Genomic DNA, 18,830 nt, shown 5'->3' on the forward strand with positions numbered 1-18,830 from the left:
CAGAGGGTGCGAAGGAGAGAGAGAATCTCAGACTCCCACTCAGCGGGCAGCCCATCCTGGGGCTTGGTTTCAGGATCCTGAGATCATGACCTGAGCTGAAATGAACAGAAAGATAGCTGAACTGACTGAGCCTCCCAGGCACCCTGGTTTTCTCTAAAATGAACAAAGGCTCAGTTGGCTGAGCCTCCAACTCCATTCAGGCTCAGGTCATGATCTCAGCGTCCTGGGATGGCACCCCACCACCTTGGACTCTGTGCTCAGAGGGAGTCTGCTCGACAATTCTCTCCCTCTCTCACTGCCCCTCCTGCAACTGGTTTGCTCTATCTCAAAATAAACATATCTTTAAAAAAATAATAAGATGGGCAAAGGCAGTACTCATTTTTAAGACGTGTGTGTGGTAGAGAGGAACAAGCCAGATCAGGTGTGAGGCCTGTTAATATCTTGGTTGGAGGTGCTAAGGTCCTTTGGGTATGTTCTGGTTTCTGAATAGACACTGGTATTCGAAGTGTAAATAATGTTGGGTGGGAATGTTTTTTAAGTGAATGCTTGTTGAACCAGAAAATGCCAAATATAATTTGCTCTTTTCAGACTCATCTGATTAGCCAACGACCTCCAGTTTTGTTATAGGTGACTATGCAGCTACTAATTAACTTATTTTTTGCAGCTACTAATTTAAAAGCTTTTTAATCTTCTGTGAGCTGGTAACCAGGCAACCATACATTTAGAACTGGCTCAGAAGACTTTTTTTTGCTTAATTATTTGGTCTCAGCCAAAGTCTACCTAGGTAACATAGTCAAGTAAGGAATTACATATTGAAAGATGTTGGCATGTTAGTCTCTGATGATATAGTAGATTGATGAAAAATGGCTCTAATTCTCTACCCATCCATGTGCCCATGCATTTTGCAGAGTGACTTTGTGGTTCCACTTCATCCATTGATTCTGCCGAGGCCTTGGGACTGTTTTTGGCCAAGAAGATGTAGTGGTTCCCAGACTAAATTATGCTAAGAAACCTAAACTAGTTTGCTGGAGAAAGAGACCACGTGGAACAGAGCAACTTGCAGAGCTACCCAGATGAACCATACTATGTCCAGACACCAGAGACTGAGCCAACAGACTAATATGATTGGTTGAGGTTCACGAATATGCACTGTTGGTCCAGACATATGAAAAACACTAAATGATTGTTGTAAGCCACCAGTTTTTATATAGATGGTATGTAGCAATAACTAACAAATGCCATCATACCTATAGGAGTTAGATGATCACAATGAAAATAGTGGTTAGTTTGTATGAAAAGAATGCTTAGAAATTATGCTAACCTAAGGAATTTGCTTACAGGTCTTTTCTGCCAGTATTCTAATCATCCCAACAAAGCCCTGTCTCATGTAATCATCATTCTCTCTTTGTTGTAGCTCAGACTCCTCTCACATTTATCTGGACCTCCCACCTGACACTTAAGAGTCATGTTACACAGTGCATTGTTTTTAAAAGTGTATATAATAGACCTGCTAACATTATGTAGGCTCCTTAAATGCCCAGATCACTTCTCCAGCATATGATGTTACACAACTTACATGTGAGTGTTCAAGCAGATATTTTTAAATTTTTAAAAATTCGTTTCCTTCTCGTATACTGCTGGTGGGATCATAAAATAGTGTAACTTCCTTGGAAAACGATTTGGCATGTCCTTAAAAAGTTAAACATATGTCAACCATATGACCAGCTATTCTACTGGTAGATATTTACCCAAGAAAAAGGAAAGTATATATCCATTAAAAGACTTGTAAATTAACATTCGATAGCAACTTCATTTGTAATAGCCAAAGAAATGGAAACAACTCAAATGCCCAACAAGAAAGCAACTGTGGATAAAAGCAACTGTGGTATATCCATATAATAGAACACCATTGAACAATAAAAGGGCATAAACTATTGATATATGCTATAATATGGCTAATTCTCAAAATAATTTCAGTAAGTGAAAGAAACCAGACAAAAAGTATATAATAAACAATTATGTTTATATAAAATTCTAAGAAATGGAAGGTGTATATAGCAACAGAAAGTAGATGGCTGACTGGGAGTGGAGAGGACAGTAAGGGCAGAGGGATTACGGTGCGGCAAAAGGAAACTTTGGGGTGATGGATATGTTCGCTGTTTTGCTCATGGTGATACTTTCATCCTATAACATCATGCAACATACATCAAAACCTACTAAGGGTACATTTTACATAAGTGCAGTAATAGAATATGTCAATTATACCTCAAAACTGTGAAAATCTTTGTTATAGAAGTATAAGCAAGACTTCTTTAATACAGTATTTTTTTAAAAAATCATGTATTAGTAAATCAAATAGTTTCTCATGTACAAAGTGTTGTTCACTTGCTCTTCTGTGCTTTGGTTTTGTTACTATAGAGGCCAGCCAAGAGCATGAGAAAGCATACCAGATGATTATTTTTTCTTTAGCTCAACTCCCTATCACTGAATTTGCCTTTCTCCTTCTGAAGTGAATAGTGGCAACCTCTAGCATTTTATGTATTTTTTTAAGGTTTTTGCTCAAATTCCAGTTAGTTAACATACAGTGGATTATTAATTTCAGGTGTACAATACAGTGATTCAACACTTCCATATATCACTGTGTGCTCATCACAACAAGGGCCCTCTTTAATCCTATCCTTAACCTGTTCCTCCGCCCACTCCCCTCTGGTATTTCTAGCATTTTAAAAGATTAGTATTATATAAGTGTTTTCCAATTAATACTGTTAAATTTACTCAGGATCGCAGATGACTTATAAATGTAGTAGGGCATTTTCCAGAACATTTGTTGGAAGGAGAGAGGAGACCTCTCTGAAAAAGACAATACTAACTTGCAGTAAATTTAAGTAGAACACTAGAATATTCATTAAAAGCCAAGAGTTGGCTCTTAATAATTGTCTCATTTGATGGAATGGTGAGTGGAGATGGTAGACAGAATAATGTTCCTCCCCCAAAGATGTCCATAGTCCTAATCCTTAGAATGTGTGACTACGTTACCTTATGGGCAAAAGGGACTTTGCAGGTGTTATTAAATTAAGGGTCTTGAGATGGGAAGATAATCCTTAATGTCTAAACGGGTCCCAAATTAATCACAAGGATCTTTGTAAGAAGAAGGCAAAAGTGTCAGAGTCAGAGAATGAGATATGACAATGGAAGAAGGGTCAGAGAGATGCAACATTGCTGGCTTTGAAGATGGAGAAAGGAGAATGAACCAAAGAATATGCAAGGTCTCTACTGAAAAAGGCAGAGAACAGATTCTCACCTAGAGCCTCCCACACCTTGATTTTAGCCCAGTTAAATCTGTGTTGGATTTCTGACCTCTGGAACTGTAGGATGATACATTTGTGCTGTTTTAAGCCAAAAAGTTGATGGTAATTTGTTAGGGCAGCAATAGAAAACCAATACAGCAAATAAGCACACCAAATCAGAGTAAGGAGGACAATTGAGATCCCACACATCATCATTAAAAATAAAAGGATTCCATTGAATTCTCCATCCTCCATCCCTTTGTCTGAGTTACTTTATATGGATTTGTTGTGTTACTTGATTGGCATCCCTCTTATCCTCCTTGCCATGGTACAATTCCAGTCTCAACTTTCAACTGGAATTAGTCTGTCTCTTTTGAACTACTAATACAGATAGAAGTATCTTTTTATTTGTTTCTTGACTATGCCTCAGCTCTCCAACACAAAAAACTTTTATGAAACTACCAGGTAAGTTTGGAAATATGGTGTACTAATGTGATTAACATTACAGTAAAGATGCTAAAAATGTCATGCCTCAGACCCATCAGACAGGGACATAACTCAGCAACAGAGGAACTAGACCGTAAGTTCCTCGCAACCAACCAGGACAAGTTTTTGTACAATTAGGCACTTACACACTTCACAACTCCAAAAACATTGGTGGTTTTTAAAATGTTTGTTCCTTGAGGCAGCCTGGATGGCTCAGTGGTTTAGTGCCGCCTTCAGCCCAGGGTGTGATTCTGGAGCCCATGGATCAAGTCCCACGCCTGGCTCCCTGCATGGAACCCTGTTTCTCCCTTTGCCTGTCTCTCTCTCTCTCTCTCTCTCATGAATAAATAAATAAAAATATAAATAAATAAATAAATAAATAAATAAAATGTTTGTTCTGGGGACACCTGGGTGGCTCAGCGGTTGAGCATCTGCCTTCGGCCCAAGGCATGATCCCAGAACCCCAGAATCCCAGGCATGACCCCAGAATCCACATCAGGCTCCCCGCATGGAGCCTGCTTCTCCCTCTGCCTATGTCTGCCTCTCTCTGTGTCTCTCATGAATAAATAAAATATTTTAAATAAAAAAATATAAATAAAAAAATAAAATGTTCCTGATTTCTGTATAGGTACACTTTGATCAAAATGTAAGTAATTAGGGATACCTGGCTGGCTCAGTTGGCAGATCATGCAACCCTTGATCTTAGGGTTGTAAGTTAGAGCCCCACATTGAGTGCAGAGATTGTTTAAAAAAAAAAAAAAATATATATATATATATATGAGTAATTAAATCCTTTTGGAAAGAGCCTCAAAAATACATAATTTTTGCTCAAATAATTTTTCTTTTTCTTATTTTGGGCATGGGGGATTGTGGAACAAAAGGAGCAGAAGAGAGAGAGAATCTTAAGCAGGTACCATGCTAGGTGTGGAGCCTGATGTGGAAGTTGATCTCCTAACCCTGAGATCATAAGCTGAACCAAAATCAAGAGTCAGACACTAAACCGACTGCACCACCCAGGCATCCAATATTTTTTTCATTTAATAAAGGGAGTTATAGGACACTAATAAAGATTAATGACAAGATTTCTGATGATACCGTATTAAAATGTGTTATGATTCTCTAATTTTCCATGTGCTTAAAATATAATAAAATGTTATATATAACATATAAAAGGTATTAACATTTAAAATATAGCTGATTTTCCTTAATACCATAATTTTGTTGTATCAGAACATAATCACTACATGGTAAACTCCTTCACATATCATGGATCTGCTCCCTAAGACGTGCACAGGTAGACATTTTCTATATCATGATGGGGACCTGGGCTATTTGTTTCTACAAAGGAAACGGGACACATTTAATTAAGGAACTAGGATGAAATGGAATCTGAGACTACGATATTTCAAGTTGTGGGTAAAAAAGAAAAGCAACAAGTGTTCAGCTAGAAATAAGTTATTTTATTTTAAAACACATACAGATTAATAAATATTATTGGAAAACTTAATAAATAGCCTTTTATATTTACATAAGGCAATTACAACATGCTATGACTACTTCTATAAAGCAAAATATAAGCAAGTCTTAGCCATTGATAAATGTGTGTATGTATGCTAACTGGAAGCTCCCCTGATACATTTACAGGAAAAAAACCTACACAATCAATCAACATGTTACATTTTTTAATCTAGTCATCGTTTCCTTCACAATTATATTCCATTTTACAAGAAAGTAATAGTTGTCATTTAAAAAGGCAAAAACACTCAGGAATGCTACTGAAGAACAGTACCCTTAAATGATTCCAAAGTGCAAAAACACTGACATGGGGGTAGAGGCCAAATTATTATGTTCTGACATATAAAATAGTCTGAACTTTTCAACATGACCTTTTGGTACTAGTGGTTTAGGAGCTCCTGACATTTACCTGGTGTCAGGTAGTTCATGTCAGGGATGAACTGCTTGGAAGCAAGAAGTTCAGCATCATTCTTACAAATCTAACACAACAGGATCAATCTGGTTCACAGGTCACTGAATCTTTTGCAGCACATAAACCTAGGCAGAATGTCAGAAAATCTCATCACACCATCAGAATGTGATTTTTCAGTGCAACTTTTAAAGTCCCTGTTTAATTTCCATATTTTATAATAGAATATACAAACCCTTCCTTTTAAAACAAAAAAAAAGGAAAATTAAAGCTTCATGGAATCATGCAAACTTTACACCCAGCACTCCCTTTGCTTACGCAGAGCTTGAAGCTGCCTGTCTATAGCACAGTCCTGAGCAGACTCAGATGGTGCAGCTGAATTTCCACTGTCTCACTCCAGAGCAATCCTGTATATAACATTCGTCTGAGGCTACCAGCACATGCTAACAGTGTGAGCGCTCTAAAACAGGTGATTTGGAGAACCATCTCACCCCTTTAGAGGTAGAGAAACTGAGGCACAGAAAGGTTATGTGACTCACCTATAGTTGCACAATTCAAGGAAAAATAGAGAAAAGAACAAATATGTCCTTCTCCCTGGCTCATGCTCTGGGCCCTAGACTATGTTTTTTATCATGTTGGGTACGTTTGAAATAGATTTATTTACATGATCATTGTTCTACTGAGTATCAACTTTTTACTAGACAACATTTTTTTATGTAACATAAAGTTACATTTTTAAAAATATAATTATCTTGTTGCATTTAATAGCATATGAGAAATGTGTATGAAAATAAACAAGTAGTGAAACAGGCCAAATTCTCGTTCTCATTCCTATAATTCTTAATCTTTTCAAGTATACAATGGAGGTATAAGAATCTGGCCAGATGGGAAAAATCACCTAAAAGCTAAAGGACCGACCCTTAAAATTCATCACCAGTACAATTGTGAGGTGGAAGTGAGGAATACAGAAAATTGAGGTATTTTATATGATAAACTGTTTCATGGTGTGACTGGTGTGCAACTGGATCTTTTCTCTTTCCAACTCAAGTTAAGACCTCTAGCTATGAATATGAGTAAAACATGAAAAAATAACACAGACATGTCCTTGGGAAGAAGGTCGATACTAAGTTGTTAATATTACGTTTTTTGGTCCCTGAGAAGGCGGAACACCAAGATTCCATCTAATCCTGCTCAATGGGTGAACTGCTTCCTTGGTGTCAAACACAGTGAGAAGGACAACTCCTTCAGACCACTGGAATCAACCAGGCAACTGTGAACTGATCTAAACTAAAGCATTTTTCTCTCCACAGTTTCCTACTGGGTATGAGAGGCCTAAGTAAGGATCAAGTAGACATCAGAAAAGAGCAATGGACATGGCTCTGTAGACAGTCGGAGCACTTTCTCTGCTCTTCTAGATTAGGCGAGAAAGGTATCATCTCTCAACAAGAACTAGGCAGTTCATCAACACCTTGGTCTCCATGGACCAAGTGCTTGTCCATACCTAGGAGACAATGCATCTCAGTGCTTTACAAATGTCTAGGAACTAGCTTCTGGAAGTGAGCACAGTATTTACAAAGAGAGGAGCTGTCAAGGATGAAGGAAGAGGGGTGACTACACACATTAATAGTATTCTCTTCTATCAGACATGAAACCCAAAGAAAAAGAACAAAGACCAACCTACTACAGCTGGCATGAACTTCTGGAAATAAAATTGAATATAACAAATTGGCTTGAAAAGGAGGAATTGAAAGAATATATCTTATTGCTGAACCAACAGCAGCAAAGTATATTTCACTAATGTTCTAATATGAAAGTACCATAGTGACATCTGACTGAAGAACCATGTGTGGCAAGTAGCAGACGGCCCTTCCTCTCCAGAACCTTCTCTACAGGCATGGAGTAGTCCACCAGAACAGCAAAATGCTCAGGGTGGTCTTAGTGCTGGGTTTGGGTTAGAATCCTTAATAGGCCTCGATGAGCAAAATAAGAAAGCAATCTTTTTAAATGTAAAGATTCAGATGAAAAACACAAAGCATTGTCCAAGTAGTAGAGCAGAGAAATGACTTAACTATGGTATTGTAGAGAAGCTTTGAAAACAAATAGACAGTAGGCATTTTTTTCTTACTTTTTCAGAGATAAAATCCAAGAATAGTATAATAATGAAAATGTTCCATATATATTTACTTTTAGAGACCAATGAGACCCATTCCCATTCTAGGCCCTCCTCTAAAACTCTCATTTTGAGGCTTTTTTTCCTTGCAATTCCAAATGAATTATGAAAACATGAATTTGTAAAACAAAAACAAAAACTATTAAATCAAGTTATATGCTCTATGTCAAACATGAAATTAGGCTATTAGACTGCTGATCATGTCAATTATTTTGAGACTAGAGTTATACACTTAAAAATTCAATCATTAGAACTTTGTTCCACTGGAAGGAAAGCTGGGCATCCTACCAAAATAATCTGCTAATCTGGGAGAATCTAACTGTTCCAGAACAAATCACCCTTAAGAGACCAGCTATTACTACTTTCAGATTTTGTTTTACTCTAAAAAATCGGAGGTGATCATCCAGAAAATATCACCTCTGAATATCCATGGTATAATTATGAATTAAAATATAATGAGGAACACTAATAGATGAATTTAAACTTAGCTTCACCTATAAATTGTAACAAAATAAACAAGATAATTTCCATAAGACATATGAACTTTCTCAGTGTACTTGTGTTACCACATATATTCTTTTAATATCTTAAACTGTTTATCTAGGAAATTATTTTTATGTTCAAAAGTATACTGATATTACCATGTGACATTTTTGAGAGCATAGTTCAGTAAATTAAGGCTTGCATTCCTAAAAATACCTGATAATAAAAAAACAAACCTTCAAGAGCTGACAAAAAAGAGTGAGGGACTCTTTGAGTATTTATTAACTATCAGTTAATATAAGATTAAAAATTTTTTTAAACAGTTTTGTTGCAGCTCTCAGTTCACTAATCCCTGACAACCCACATCATCATATGTGCTTTTAATTCATAAAGGTGTTCTTCATGCTATGTTAAACTATCCTCATTTTATTTAGTTTTTTTGTTTAATATTTTAGGGAACAATTTCTTTGGCCTTTAGAGATGTTCTTTTTGCCTGAAAAAACATTTTTCCCTTAGTGAGTAACTTCAATTGGTTATTGTTAAATTTGATATTCTAGTTCACCAAATCACCTCACCCAATCCCATCTTCCAACTTGACACAGTTCACTATTTAGGTAAAATACTGCACATGAAGCACATGATATCTTAATGAAATAATTTGCATCACTTTGTGCTTTGCTCCCATTTAATATACACAGAAAGTTACTAAAAACAGATGATCTCTTTGATCCAAATACTGGCATAATTCGTGGCTACTTTGCATTTCAGAAGCTTAATTAGAGGTTGGGTGAAGAACTCTAGGGTACTCTGCCTTTTCAAACAACAGGGAGATGGCTAAGTTAATTGCTTTTCCTTTTCCTAGAAATTCTTTTGAAAACTTAGTATATGTGTTCTAATTTGCAGAAAGTCTGAACTACACTGTGTCCTTTAACCTATTCCTGTATTATAGGAAACTCGATATATGTGCTATTGAACTCTCTCAACTAACACCCTGTCAAGTAATTTATTTCTTCTCAATGGCCACAATACTCACTGAAAGAGAACATGGATATATTTGATACTGGGTCCGAGGTACATAGACTGAATGCAAATAAAAATACCTTATGTTACCTTAAGTCAATTGTCTTTAATTGGATAATAACTTCATGCTAAAAGGGTCAATTTGCTCTTCTGTGTCTTTCACATTGACTTTCTTCCAACAAATGACTATATTGTTATTTCTAACTGCTTTACACATTTATATTTAGGATAGTGAAATATTAAAGTATAATCAAAGAGTTATTCTAATCTAAAAGAATATACATGTATTAATCATCAAATTAAGTGAAGAGTTCTAGTGATAAAAGGCACTGAAATTGATCTGAGCTATTGAAAGTCATCCTATAAATGGAACTCTGCATCATGTCCACCTATTCTCTCTCTATTTTCAATTAAAGTATCTTGGAGTAGGGGGTGGGAGAGTCAGCTCATTAGAGGATTAAAAACAATTAAATGTATATACTTCTTATATGGATGAGGTACCTGAATGTTATACATGCCTAATGCAAAATAACACAACTACAGACACATTTACTATATACTCAGACTTCAAGACAACAATTTCTCCCATTTCCAAAGTAATCTTTTAAGTAAGAGTATCTGCGCCCCTGCAAAGACTAATCAGAAAGAGCCCATCTTTATTTTGTACTGAATAATGTTAAAATATTTTAAAAGCAAAGAGTATTCATGAAAGCTTCCAGGTTAATGGCAAAGAACATGAGATTCCTCTCATCGGAGAGAGATGATGCCCAGGCAACCATTTAGCAACTTCAGACTGCAGAGGGCTGGGCCCCCACCCTGGTGCTGAGTGATGCTCCCCACTGTCCATCAGACCACCCATTAATATGCAAGCAATACCATTGATTAGGGTCTCTTCCACTTCACATCAAATTAGGGCCAGAAACAACATCCATTTCCTATTCTTGAGCCACTCAACCCCCTGTTGGGTTCTAGTCTGTTTTCATATTAGATTTGTTCATCTCCCCAAGGTTGAAATTGAACTCTTTGAACACCTGTATAAGAACAATCCCAACAGAGACGGTGGTGAACCCACAGGCCATACCCAGGAAGTCCACTAGGCCCACATTGCTCCATTCCCGAAAGAGGATGGCCGATGCTAGCAGGACAAGGGTGGTGAACACGACGTAGTAGATGGCCCCAAACACAGAGGAGTCGAAGCACTCAAGCGCCTTGTTGATGTACCTGAACTGGACGATGATGCTGCAACCAAGCACAGCCAGGAGCACCAGGCACAGGCAGAGGGCCCGCTGACTAGATGGGTTGTTGTGGAAGATATCTTGGGCCGCCAGCCCGATGCCCTTGGTAGAAGGCACAGTGAAACTCCCCAGCAAGGAGCAGATACTGATGTAGACCATGATGTTGGTGGGCCCATGGGCCGGCGCAATCCAAAAGATGAGCAGCAGCAGCATAAGGAGCACGATGCACAGATAGCCCACAAACACTGGAAAACAGATGATTTTCTTACTTTAGAGTCAGTTCAACAAGACCCAGACAGATAATGCTCCTGTACATGTGGCCAGAGTGGGAGGTTTCTTAAAGAACATGTGAGAAAGCTGCAGGGGAACTTATGTTGGTGATCAAGGGCAATATACGGCAGATGAAGGCCATAGGCCCTGGGATATAGAGATGGTTTCACACAATCAAAAATCATCCCCTTCTCCTCAAAACTTCTGAATGTCTCCTTGGACTTATAAATGAAAAATATGCTTGTAATTATCAGAGCCTAGAACCCAGTTTATATATGAAACAAATTTTTGCATATATTTAATATGCACTGAATTTTTCAGAACTTCATCAAGAGTTATTCTCTATTTCAGAGGATCCCATTGCTGATGGCAATACCCTAAGTATTTCAGTTAATAGCCCAACACACCATGAGTCTGTATTTGCAACTGCCAGGGTCTCGGCGACTCCACATGGAGTGAGGTCTGCTGGCTTTAGTATGTTTTCTGTAGTCGTACTTGAGCATTCTATTTTTTATTTTTTTAAGATTTTATTCGTCTACTCATAAGAGACACAGAGAGAGGCAGAGACAGGCAGAGGGAGAAGCAGGCTCCCTGTGGGGAGCCAGATGTGAGACTCAATCCCAGGACCCTGGGATCATGCCCTGAGCCAAAGGCAGACACTCAACCACTGAGCCATCCAGGTGCCCCCTTAGCATTCTATTTTATTATAAAGTACCAACCTGCCATTTCTCCTTTTCTTTCATGTTATAGTTAGGGCATCATATTGAAAATGTGCTTTGAAATTACATGTACAAGGAGGTTATAATTTTCAATTCAATATGAGTTAGTAAAGGAGGTACTAGGAGCTGGGCCTGACAGGGCAAGGAACAAAGTGGATATGCACCAGGCAGGCTGTGGGAGTCCCGTCTTCCCTACAGGTAAGAAAAAGGAACTATGGAGCCTTGTTCTAGGAGAGGATTCAGGAAGATAACCTTAAAATTTCTTCTGAGGCAGGGCACCTGGGTGGCTCAGTGGGTGAGCAACTGCCTTAGGCTCAGGTCATGATCCTGGGGTCCTGGGATCAAGTCCCACATTGGGCTCCCCACAGAGAACCTACTTCTCCCTCTGCCTTTTTTTTTTTTTTAAGATTTTATTTATTTATTCATGAGAGACACACAGAGAGAGAGAGAGAGAGAGGCAGAGACACAGGCAGAGGGAGAAGCAGGCTCCATGCAGGGAGCCTGACGTGGGACTCGATTCCAGGTCTCCAGGATCAGGCCCTAGGCTGAAGGTGGTGCTAAACCGCTGAGCCACCCGGGCTGCCCCTCCCTCTGCTTATGTCTCTGCCTCTCTCTCTGTGTCTCATGAATAAATAAATTTAAAAATGTTATTCTGAGACAATTATTTGACAAAAAAATTCATTCTGGTTTTTTACATTTAGAAGAATTTTTTTAAAAACTAGAAACCTCCTTAACTTAATAAATTAAGTGGATGGGATGCCTGGGTGGCTCAGGGGTTGAGTGTCTTTCTTTGGCTCAGGCCATAATCCAGGATTGAGTCCCACATCAGGCTCCTCACAGGGAGGAGTCAATGTGCCTCTGTCTGCCTGTGTCTCTGCCTCTCTCTTTCTGTGTCTCTCCTGAATACATAAATAAAATCTTCTGAAATAAATAAATAAATAGGATAGAATAATATCAATTTATATTCCAAGTTAAAACAAAGTTTTTCATGTTAAAAACAAAAATCTTTTTGCTACCATACGTTTATATCAAATTGTTATGGTAGTATTCAAATCAGACATATATTTTGTAAAAGTTAGGACCTGAATACTGGCAACATCCAGATTTATCAAAAAGTAATAGGCTGGGACACCTGGGTGGCCCAGTGGTTGAGCATCTCCCTTCGGCCCAGAGCGTGATCCTAGGGTCCTGGGATGGAGTCCCACATCAGGCTCCCCATGGAAAGCCTGCTTCTTCCTCTGCCTATCTCTCTGCCTCTCTCTCTCTCTCTGTGTGTGTCTCTCATGAATAAATAAATAAAATCTTTAAAAAAGCGAAAAAAAAGCAAGAGGCCTTGAAGCATCCAGGTGGCTCAGTCATTAAGAATCTGACTCTTGATTTCTGCTCAGGTCATGATCTCAGGGTTTTGAGGTCGAGTTCTGAGTCAGGCTCCACACTGAGTGGAGAATCTGCTTGAGATTCTCTTCCCTCCTCCCTCTGTGCCCCCCAATCAAAAAAAAAAAAAGTAAGATATATTGTTCTGAAACTTAAATAAAGTAAATCCTTCAGGACATTCATATCCAGTTTACTGATTTTTTTCGTGTCTTTGTATTCTCATTTCTCATAGTTTTAGAAATATTTTCACTTTTACAGGGTGAAGTAAATGAAATAATACCAAGTGTTTAGGGACAAAATCTAATAGAAAAATACAGTCTTAGCTAATTTCATTATAAATCCTTTTTCAAATTTTTACAGATGTTTCTGTTGCAATGACAGTCACTGCCAATTGAGAGCTATAAAAGAGTGGTCAGTTTTTTTTGTGACCTAGAGATGTCTATATTTGGGATATTCGTGTGGATGCAATTTTGTGCTGCCACCTTTCTAAAATTGTTTGTGAGCAACATAAGATGGTCTACTGGTAATAATTTAGAAGAATCTATATTTTAAGCCAGTATAATTTTGTAAACTGCGTTTTTTTATAGCATTTGTCAAAAAATATATCTTAAAAATATCTAGAAAAAATATAGAGAGATTTCTATGGGAGATCCAAAGATAAATCAAATTGAGTCTCAGCTGTCAGCTTCACATCAGAGGGAAGTGCAGAGTGTGGACACACAGTGGTCCTGAGGGGAGCATGGCCCACAGCAGACCCTAGCAGGACTGACACTAAGAGGGAGAGACAGCAGGAATGCGGAAAGGAGGTAGGGTGGGAATATGGGAGGTAGGGAGAGGTAAGAGGCGGTGGGAGGAGACATGGGGAGTGGTCATGGGAGGTAGGGCAGTGGGAAGGCCACAATAAGCTCCAAGTGGGTAAGTGTGGGAGGGAGGCAAGAGGGGATGAGCCAATTGTGGAAGGGGCAGATGATGAAGGCACCCATGCACAAGGTCTCTGAGGTCCAGAAGAAAGCAGAAGGGGTCCCAATCTCCAGGGAGCAGGAATGCAAGGTCTGGAACACAGGGACCGCCAGACCTCTTCCCACACCTCGGGCAGCACGAGTGGGGATGCTACAGCCTGCAGGGCACAACAATGGCCACTCATAGGCAAAGAGGAACAGAGGGTCTGGGAGAACAGACCATGAGTAAGCCAACTCCAGCCTAGGACTGGAAGAATCATACTGACAGCCAAGCTCTCTTGCACCTTTGCTAGAAAGGAGTTACCTGGGTTAGTCAGCTTCTCTTCCAGCTCAGCCTGAGTGGTCACACTCTCAGATTTTGGGGAGTGGATAATCAGCACAACAGAACCTGCACAGCTTAGCAGACACCCCAATTTGCCCAAGATATTGAGCTTTTCCTTCAGAAGATAAGAAGCTAAAATGGACCTTTGTTTTAAAAAAAGAGAGAGAGAGAAATCATTAAAATTTAAACCATACTATCTGATCTGTTTCTACTAATTGTACTTATTTTGGAAAAGCCCTATTTTCTTGACAGCCATATTTGTTTTTAATTTAGTTTTTAAGAGCAGAAAAGATTGGGAGTTTATTGAAATTGTTACTTAAACACAAAAGATTTCCATACCAATTCCATGCAGTCAGTACATAGATAATGACTCTTAACCTATATTACTATATATTATTTTGGTAGATAGAAAATATACCAGGATAGAAAAATGTTTATTATTCATAAAGATGAAGTTTCACAATTAAATAAAAATACTGCTTCCTTATTTTTAAAAGCAGACAATCAGGGGGCCTGAGTAGCTCAGTTGGTTGAGCATCTGACTCCTCCTTTCGGCTCAGGTCATGATCTCAGGGTCATAAGATTAAGCCCCGCCTCGGGCTCCCCACTCAGTGCAAGTCCGGTTGAGATTCTCTCTCCTTATGCTCCTCCCCCTGATTGCACTCTCTCTCTCTCTCTCTCTCTCAAGTAAATAAAAAAAATAAAAGCTTTTAAAAAGTTAATACAAAAACTAAAAGCAAACAAACTATGTTAATGGGAAAGTAAGTTATAAAAAACTGTTAAAATAATTACACGTCATTCATGATGAAAACACAAGTCAAAATGAATTGAGAAAATGCAAAAAAGACGAAAACCCAAAAATGCAGCAGTAAATGCATTACAATTTTATAACAACCCAAACTATTTTTTGAGAAGGGGGAGAACTATTTTTTTGTGGGGAGGCGGAGAGAGAGAGAGAAAGAGAGAGAGAGAGAGAGAGAATATGAATCTTAAGCAGACTCCACACCCAGCACAGAGCCCAACATAGGACTCAATCTCACAATGCTGGGAACATGATGGGAGCCAAAATAAGAGTCAGATACTTAATTGACTGAGCCACTCAGGTGTCCCCAATACCCTAAAGTTTTAAAATGTGGTCACATTACTTATATAATGCAAAAAAAAAAAAAGTATTCCTTTAAAAACACCTATAATCTTAAGGTTGGTTGGTAATACGTTTTTTATTTCCCTGTGTAACATCAGTATACAATCTGAATTGGAAAACCTCGGCTTTTAGTAATCATAAGACTAGTAATAGTCACTTTGTTGTCTATGGCAAAGGCCCTCAGGGAACACAAATATCTATCAGGAAGGCACACTAGCATTAGATATACTGCATTATTTCCTTCTTAATCCTCATTTTACAGATAAATAGTCTCAGAAAGGATTAGCACTGAACCCAAAGAACAAAACTAATAAGAGGTGAAATCATGGTGATAACATATCTATAAAGCTAAAGCTCCATCTTTTCCCTTAGACCACTTTGTGTCTTGATCCCTAGACAGCCTAGTCCTCAAGGAAACCTTTGCAACGGACTTGAGGAAATAACAAAATCATTAAAAAAAACCAACAAATAATATTAGACTACACAACTGGGTGTTAAACTGAGGGGTCAGACATAGCTGCACATAGGTGGAAACCAGAGGACTGGGAGGCTCTCAGAAGTAAGCTTGGGATCATGGGCAGGCTATGGGCAGGCTATGCCAAAGTGGAAAATGGCTGCCATGCATGAAAGCAGAGAGGAAAGAATGTTGAAAAAGAAAGCCAAAGCTGGAGGCATCACAATTCCAGACTTCAGGCTGTATAACAAGCCTGTCTTGTGATCATCAAGACAGTGTGGTACTGGCACAAAAACAGATACACAGATCAATGGAAAAGAAGAGAGAATCCAGAAATGGGCCCTCAACAATATTCTAATTAACTATAACAATATTCTAATTAATTATTCTAGTCAACTAATATTCAACAAAGCAGGAAAGACTATCCACTGGAAATAGGAGAGTCTTCAATAAATGGTGTTGGGAAAATTGGACAGCCACGTGCAGAATGAAACTGGACTATTCTCTTACACCAGACACAAAGATAAACTTGAAATGGATAAAAGACTTATATGTAAGACAAGAATCCATCAAATTCCTAGAGGAGAACACAAGCAGCAACCTCTTGGACCTTGGCCACAGCAACTTCTTGCTAGAACGGCTTCAAAGGCAAGTGAAACAAAAGCAAAAATGAACTATTGGGACTTCAACAAGATAAAAAGCTCTGCACAGCAAAGGAAAGAGTCAACAAAACCAAAAGACAACCTAAAGAATGGAAGAAGATATTTGCAAATGTCTTCTCAGATAAGGGGCTAGTATCTAAGATCTATAAAGAACACACCAAAAGAAGAAAAGAAGGAGGAGGAGGAGGAGGAGGAGGAGGAGGAGGAGGAGGAGGAGGAGGAGAAAAAAGAAGAAAAAAGAAGAAAAAAGAAGAAAAAAGAAGAAAAGAAACCCAGAAAATCCAAGTCAAGAAATGGGCAGAAGACAAGAACAGACGTTTCTCCAACAGACACATGTAAAAATGCTCAAGCATCAGAGAAATACAAATCAAAACGAGAATGAGATACCACCTCACACCAGTTAGAGTGGCCAAAATTAATAGTACAGGAAACAAGTGTTGATGAGGATGCAGAGAAAGGGGAACACTCTTGCACTACTGGTGGGAATGCAAACTGGTGCATCCAATCTGGAAAACTGTATGGAGGTTCCTCAAAAAGTTAAAAATAGAGCTACCCTAAGACCCAGCAATTGCACTACTGCGTGTTTATCCAAATGATACAGTGATTTGAAGGGGCACACGCATCCCAATGTTTATAGCAGTAATGTCCACAATAGCCAAACTGTGGCAAGAGCCCTAATGTCCTTCAACAGATGAATGGATAAAGAAGATGTGATGTGATGTGTGTGTGTGTAATGGAATATTACTCAGGCATCAAAAAGAATGAAATCTTGCCAATTACAACAATGTGGATGGAACTAGAGGGTATTATGCTAAGTGAAATAAGTCAGAGAAAGAAAAATATCAGATGGTATTACTCATATGTGGAATTTAAGAAACAAAAGAAACGAACATAGGAGAAGGGAAGGAAAAATAATATGAAATCAAAGAGGGACACAAACCATAAGAAACTCAACTACAGGAAACAAACTGAGGGATGCTGGAGGGGAGGTGGGTAGGGGGATGAGATAACTGGGTGATGGGCATTAAGGAGGGCATATGATGTAATGAGCACTGGGTGTTATATGCAAGTGATGAAATCACTAAACTCTACCTCTGACACTAATAATGCACTATACTTTATTTAATTGATTTTAAATTTTAAACAAGACTAGAAATAGTAAGTGTTGGTAAGGAGAAAAGGGAACCCTCTTGCACTTTAGGTGGATTGTAAATTGGTGCAACCACTATGGAAAACGGTACACGGGTTCCTCAACAAATCAAAAACAGAACTATCATATGATCCAATAATTCTGCTGGGTATTCACCCAAATAAAATGAAAACAGTAATTCAAAAATATATATGTGTACTTCAATGTTTTCTGCAGAATTATTTATCAGTCAAGATAGAGAAGGAACCTAAGTCCTTATCAACAGATGAACGCATAAAGAAGGAATGGTATGTGTATATACATACACACACACACAAATATTATTCAATCATAAGAAGAACAAAATCTTGCCACCTGTGACAACATGGATGGACCTAGAGGGCACTACGCCAAGTGAAAGGAGTCAAAGAAAAATACTATATCATGTTATTTACATGTGCAATCTAAATCACAAAATGAACAATAACAAAACACACAAACCCCCGAAGGCTCATTAATACAGAGAACAATCTGGTGGGGCAGGGCTGTGGGGAGATGGGTGAAATAGGTGAAGGGGATTAAGAGGTACAAACTTCCAGGTGTAAAATAAACCATGGAGTTGAAAAGTAGAGCATTGGAAATATGGTCAGAAGGACTGTAATAACTGTATGGTGCCAGATGGTAACTTCACTGATTGTGATGAGCACTGGGTAATTCATAGAAATGTTGAATCATTTATGTTGTACACTCGAAACTAATATAACATTGCAGGTCAAATTTAATAAAAATAAATTATTGTAGTTTTCAGTGTACAGATCACCTTCTTGATTATATTTATTCCTTAGCATTTTATTTTGTTGTTAATGGAGAGAAACACAACTGATTTCTATATCCTGAAACTTTACTGAATTTTTAAAATCTGTTCTAATAGTTTTTTGTTGAGTTTTTACGATTTTCTATATTTAAGATCATGTCATGTGCAAAGACAATTTTAATTCTTATTTTCTGATTCAGATGCCTTTCCTTTCTTTTTCTTGCCTAAGTCCTCTAAGACTTCTAGTACTACGTTTAATAGGAACGGTGAGAATGGGCACACTTGTTTTTTCCCCATCTTAGAGGAAAGTTTTCAAACATTCACTGCTGATTATCTTAGCTCTGAGCTTGTCATATAATGGCCTTTATTATATTGAAG

General features: G+C 38.2%; 1 protein-coding gene across 4 annotated transcripts in view; it reads right to left on the reverse strand.

Moving 5' to 3' along the window:
• Positions 1–5,212: 5,212 nt before the first annotated feature.
• NIPA1 (NIPA magnesium transporter 1) overlaps positions 5,213–18,830 on the reverse strand; it is a 52,545-nt gene continuing 38,927 nt past the window's right edge. For all 4 annotated transcript variants that reach the window (XM_077868173.1, XM_077868185.1, XM_077868188.1 and 1 more), the window contains 2 exons: positions 14,232–14,392; positions 5,213–10,850 (listed from right to left, as the gene is read on the reverse strand). In XM_077868173.1, the coding sequence (XP_077724299.1) occupies positions 10,339–10,850; positions 14,232–14,392 (673 nt within the window). In that variant the 3' untranslated portion in view covers positions 5,213–10,338. The remainder of the gene's footprint in view (positions 10,851–14,231; positions 14,393–18,830) is intronic.

The sequence above is a fragment of the Canis aureus genome, chromosome 2 (assembly GCF_053574225.1).
Source record: "Canis aureus isolate CA01 chromosome 2, VMU_Caureus_v.1.0, whole genome shotgun sequence".
Lineage (NCBI taxonomy): Eukaryota > Metazoa > Chordata > Mammalia > Carnivora > Canidae > Canis > Canis aureus.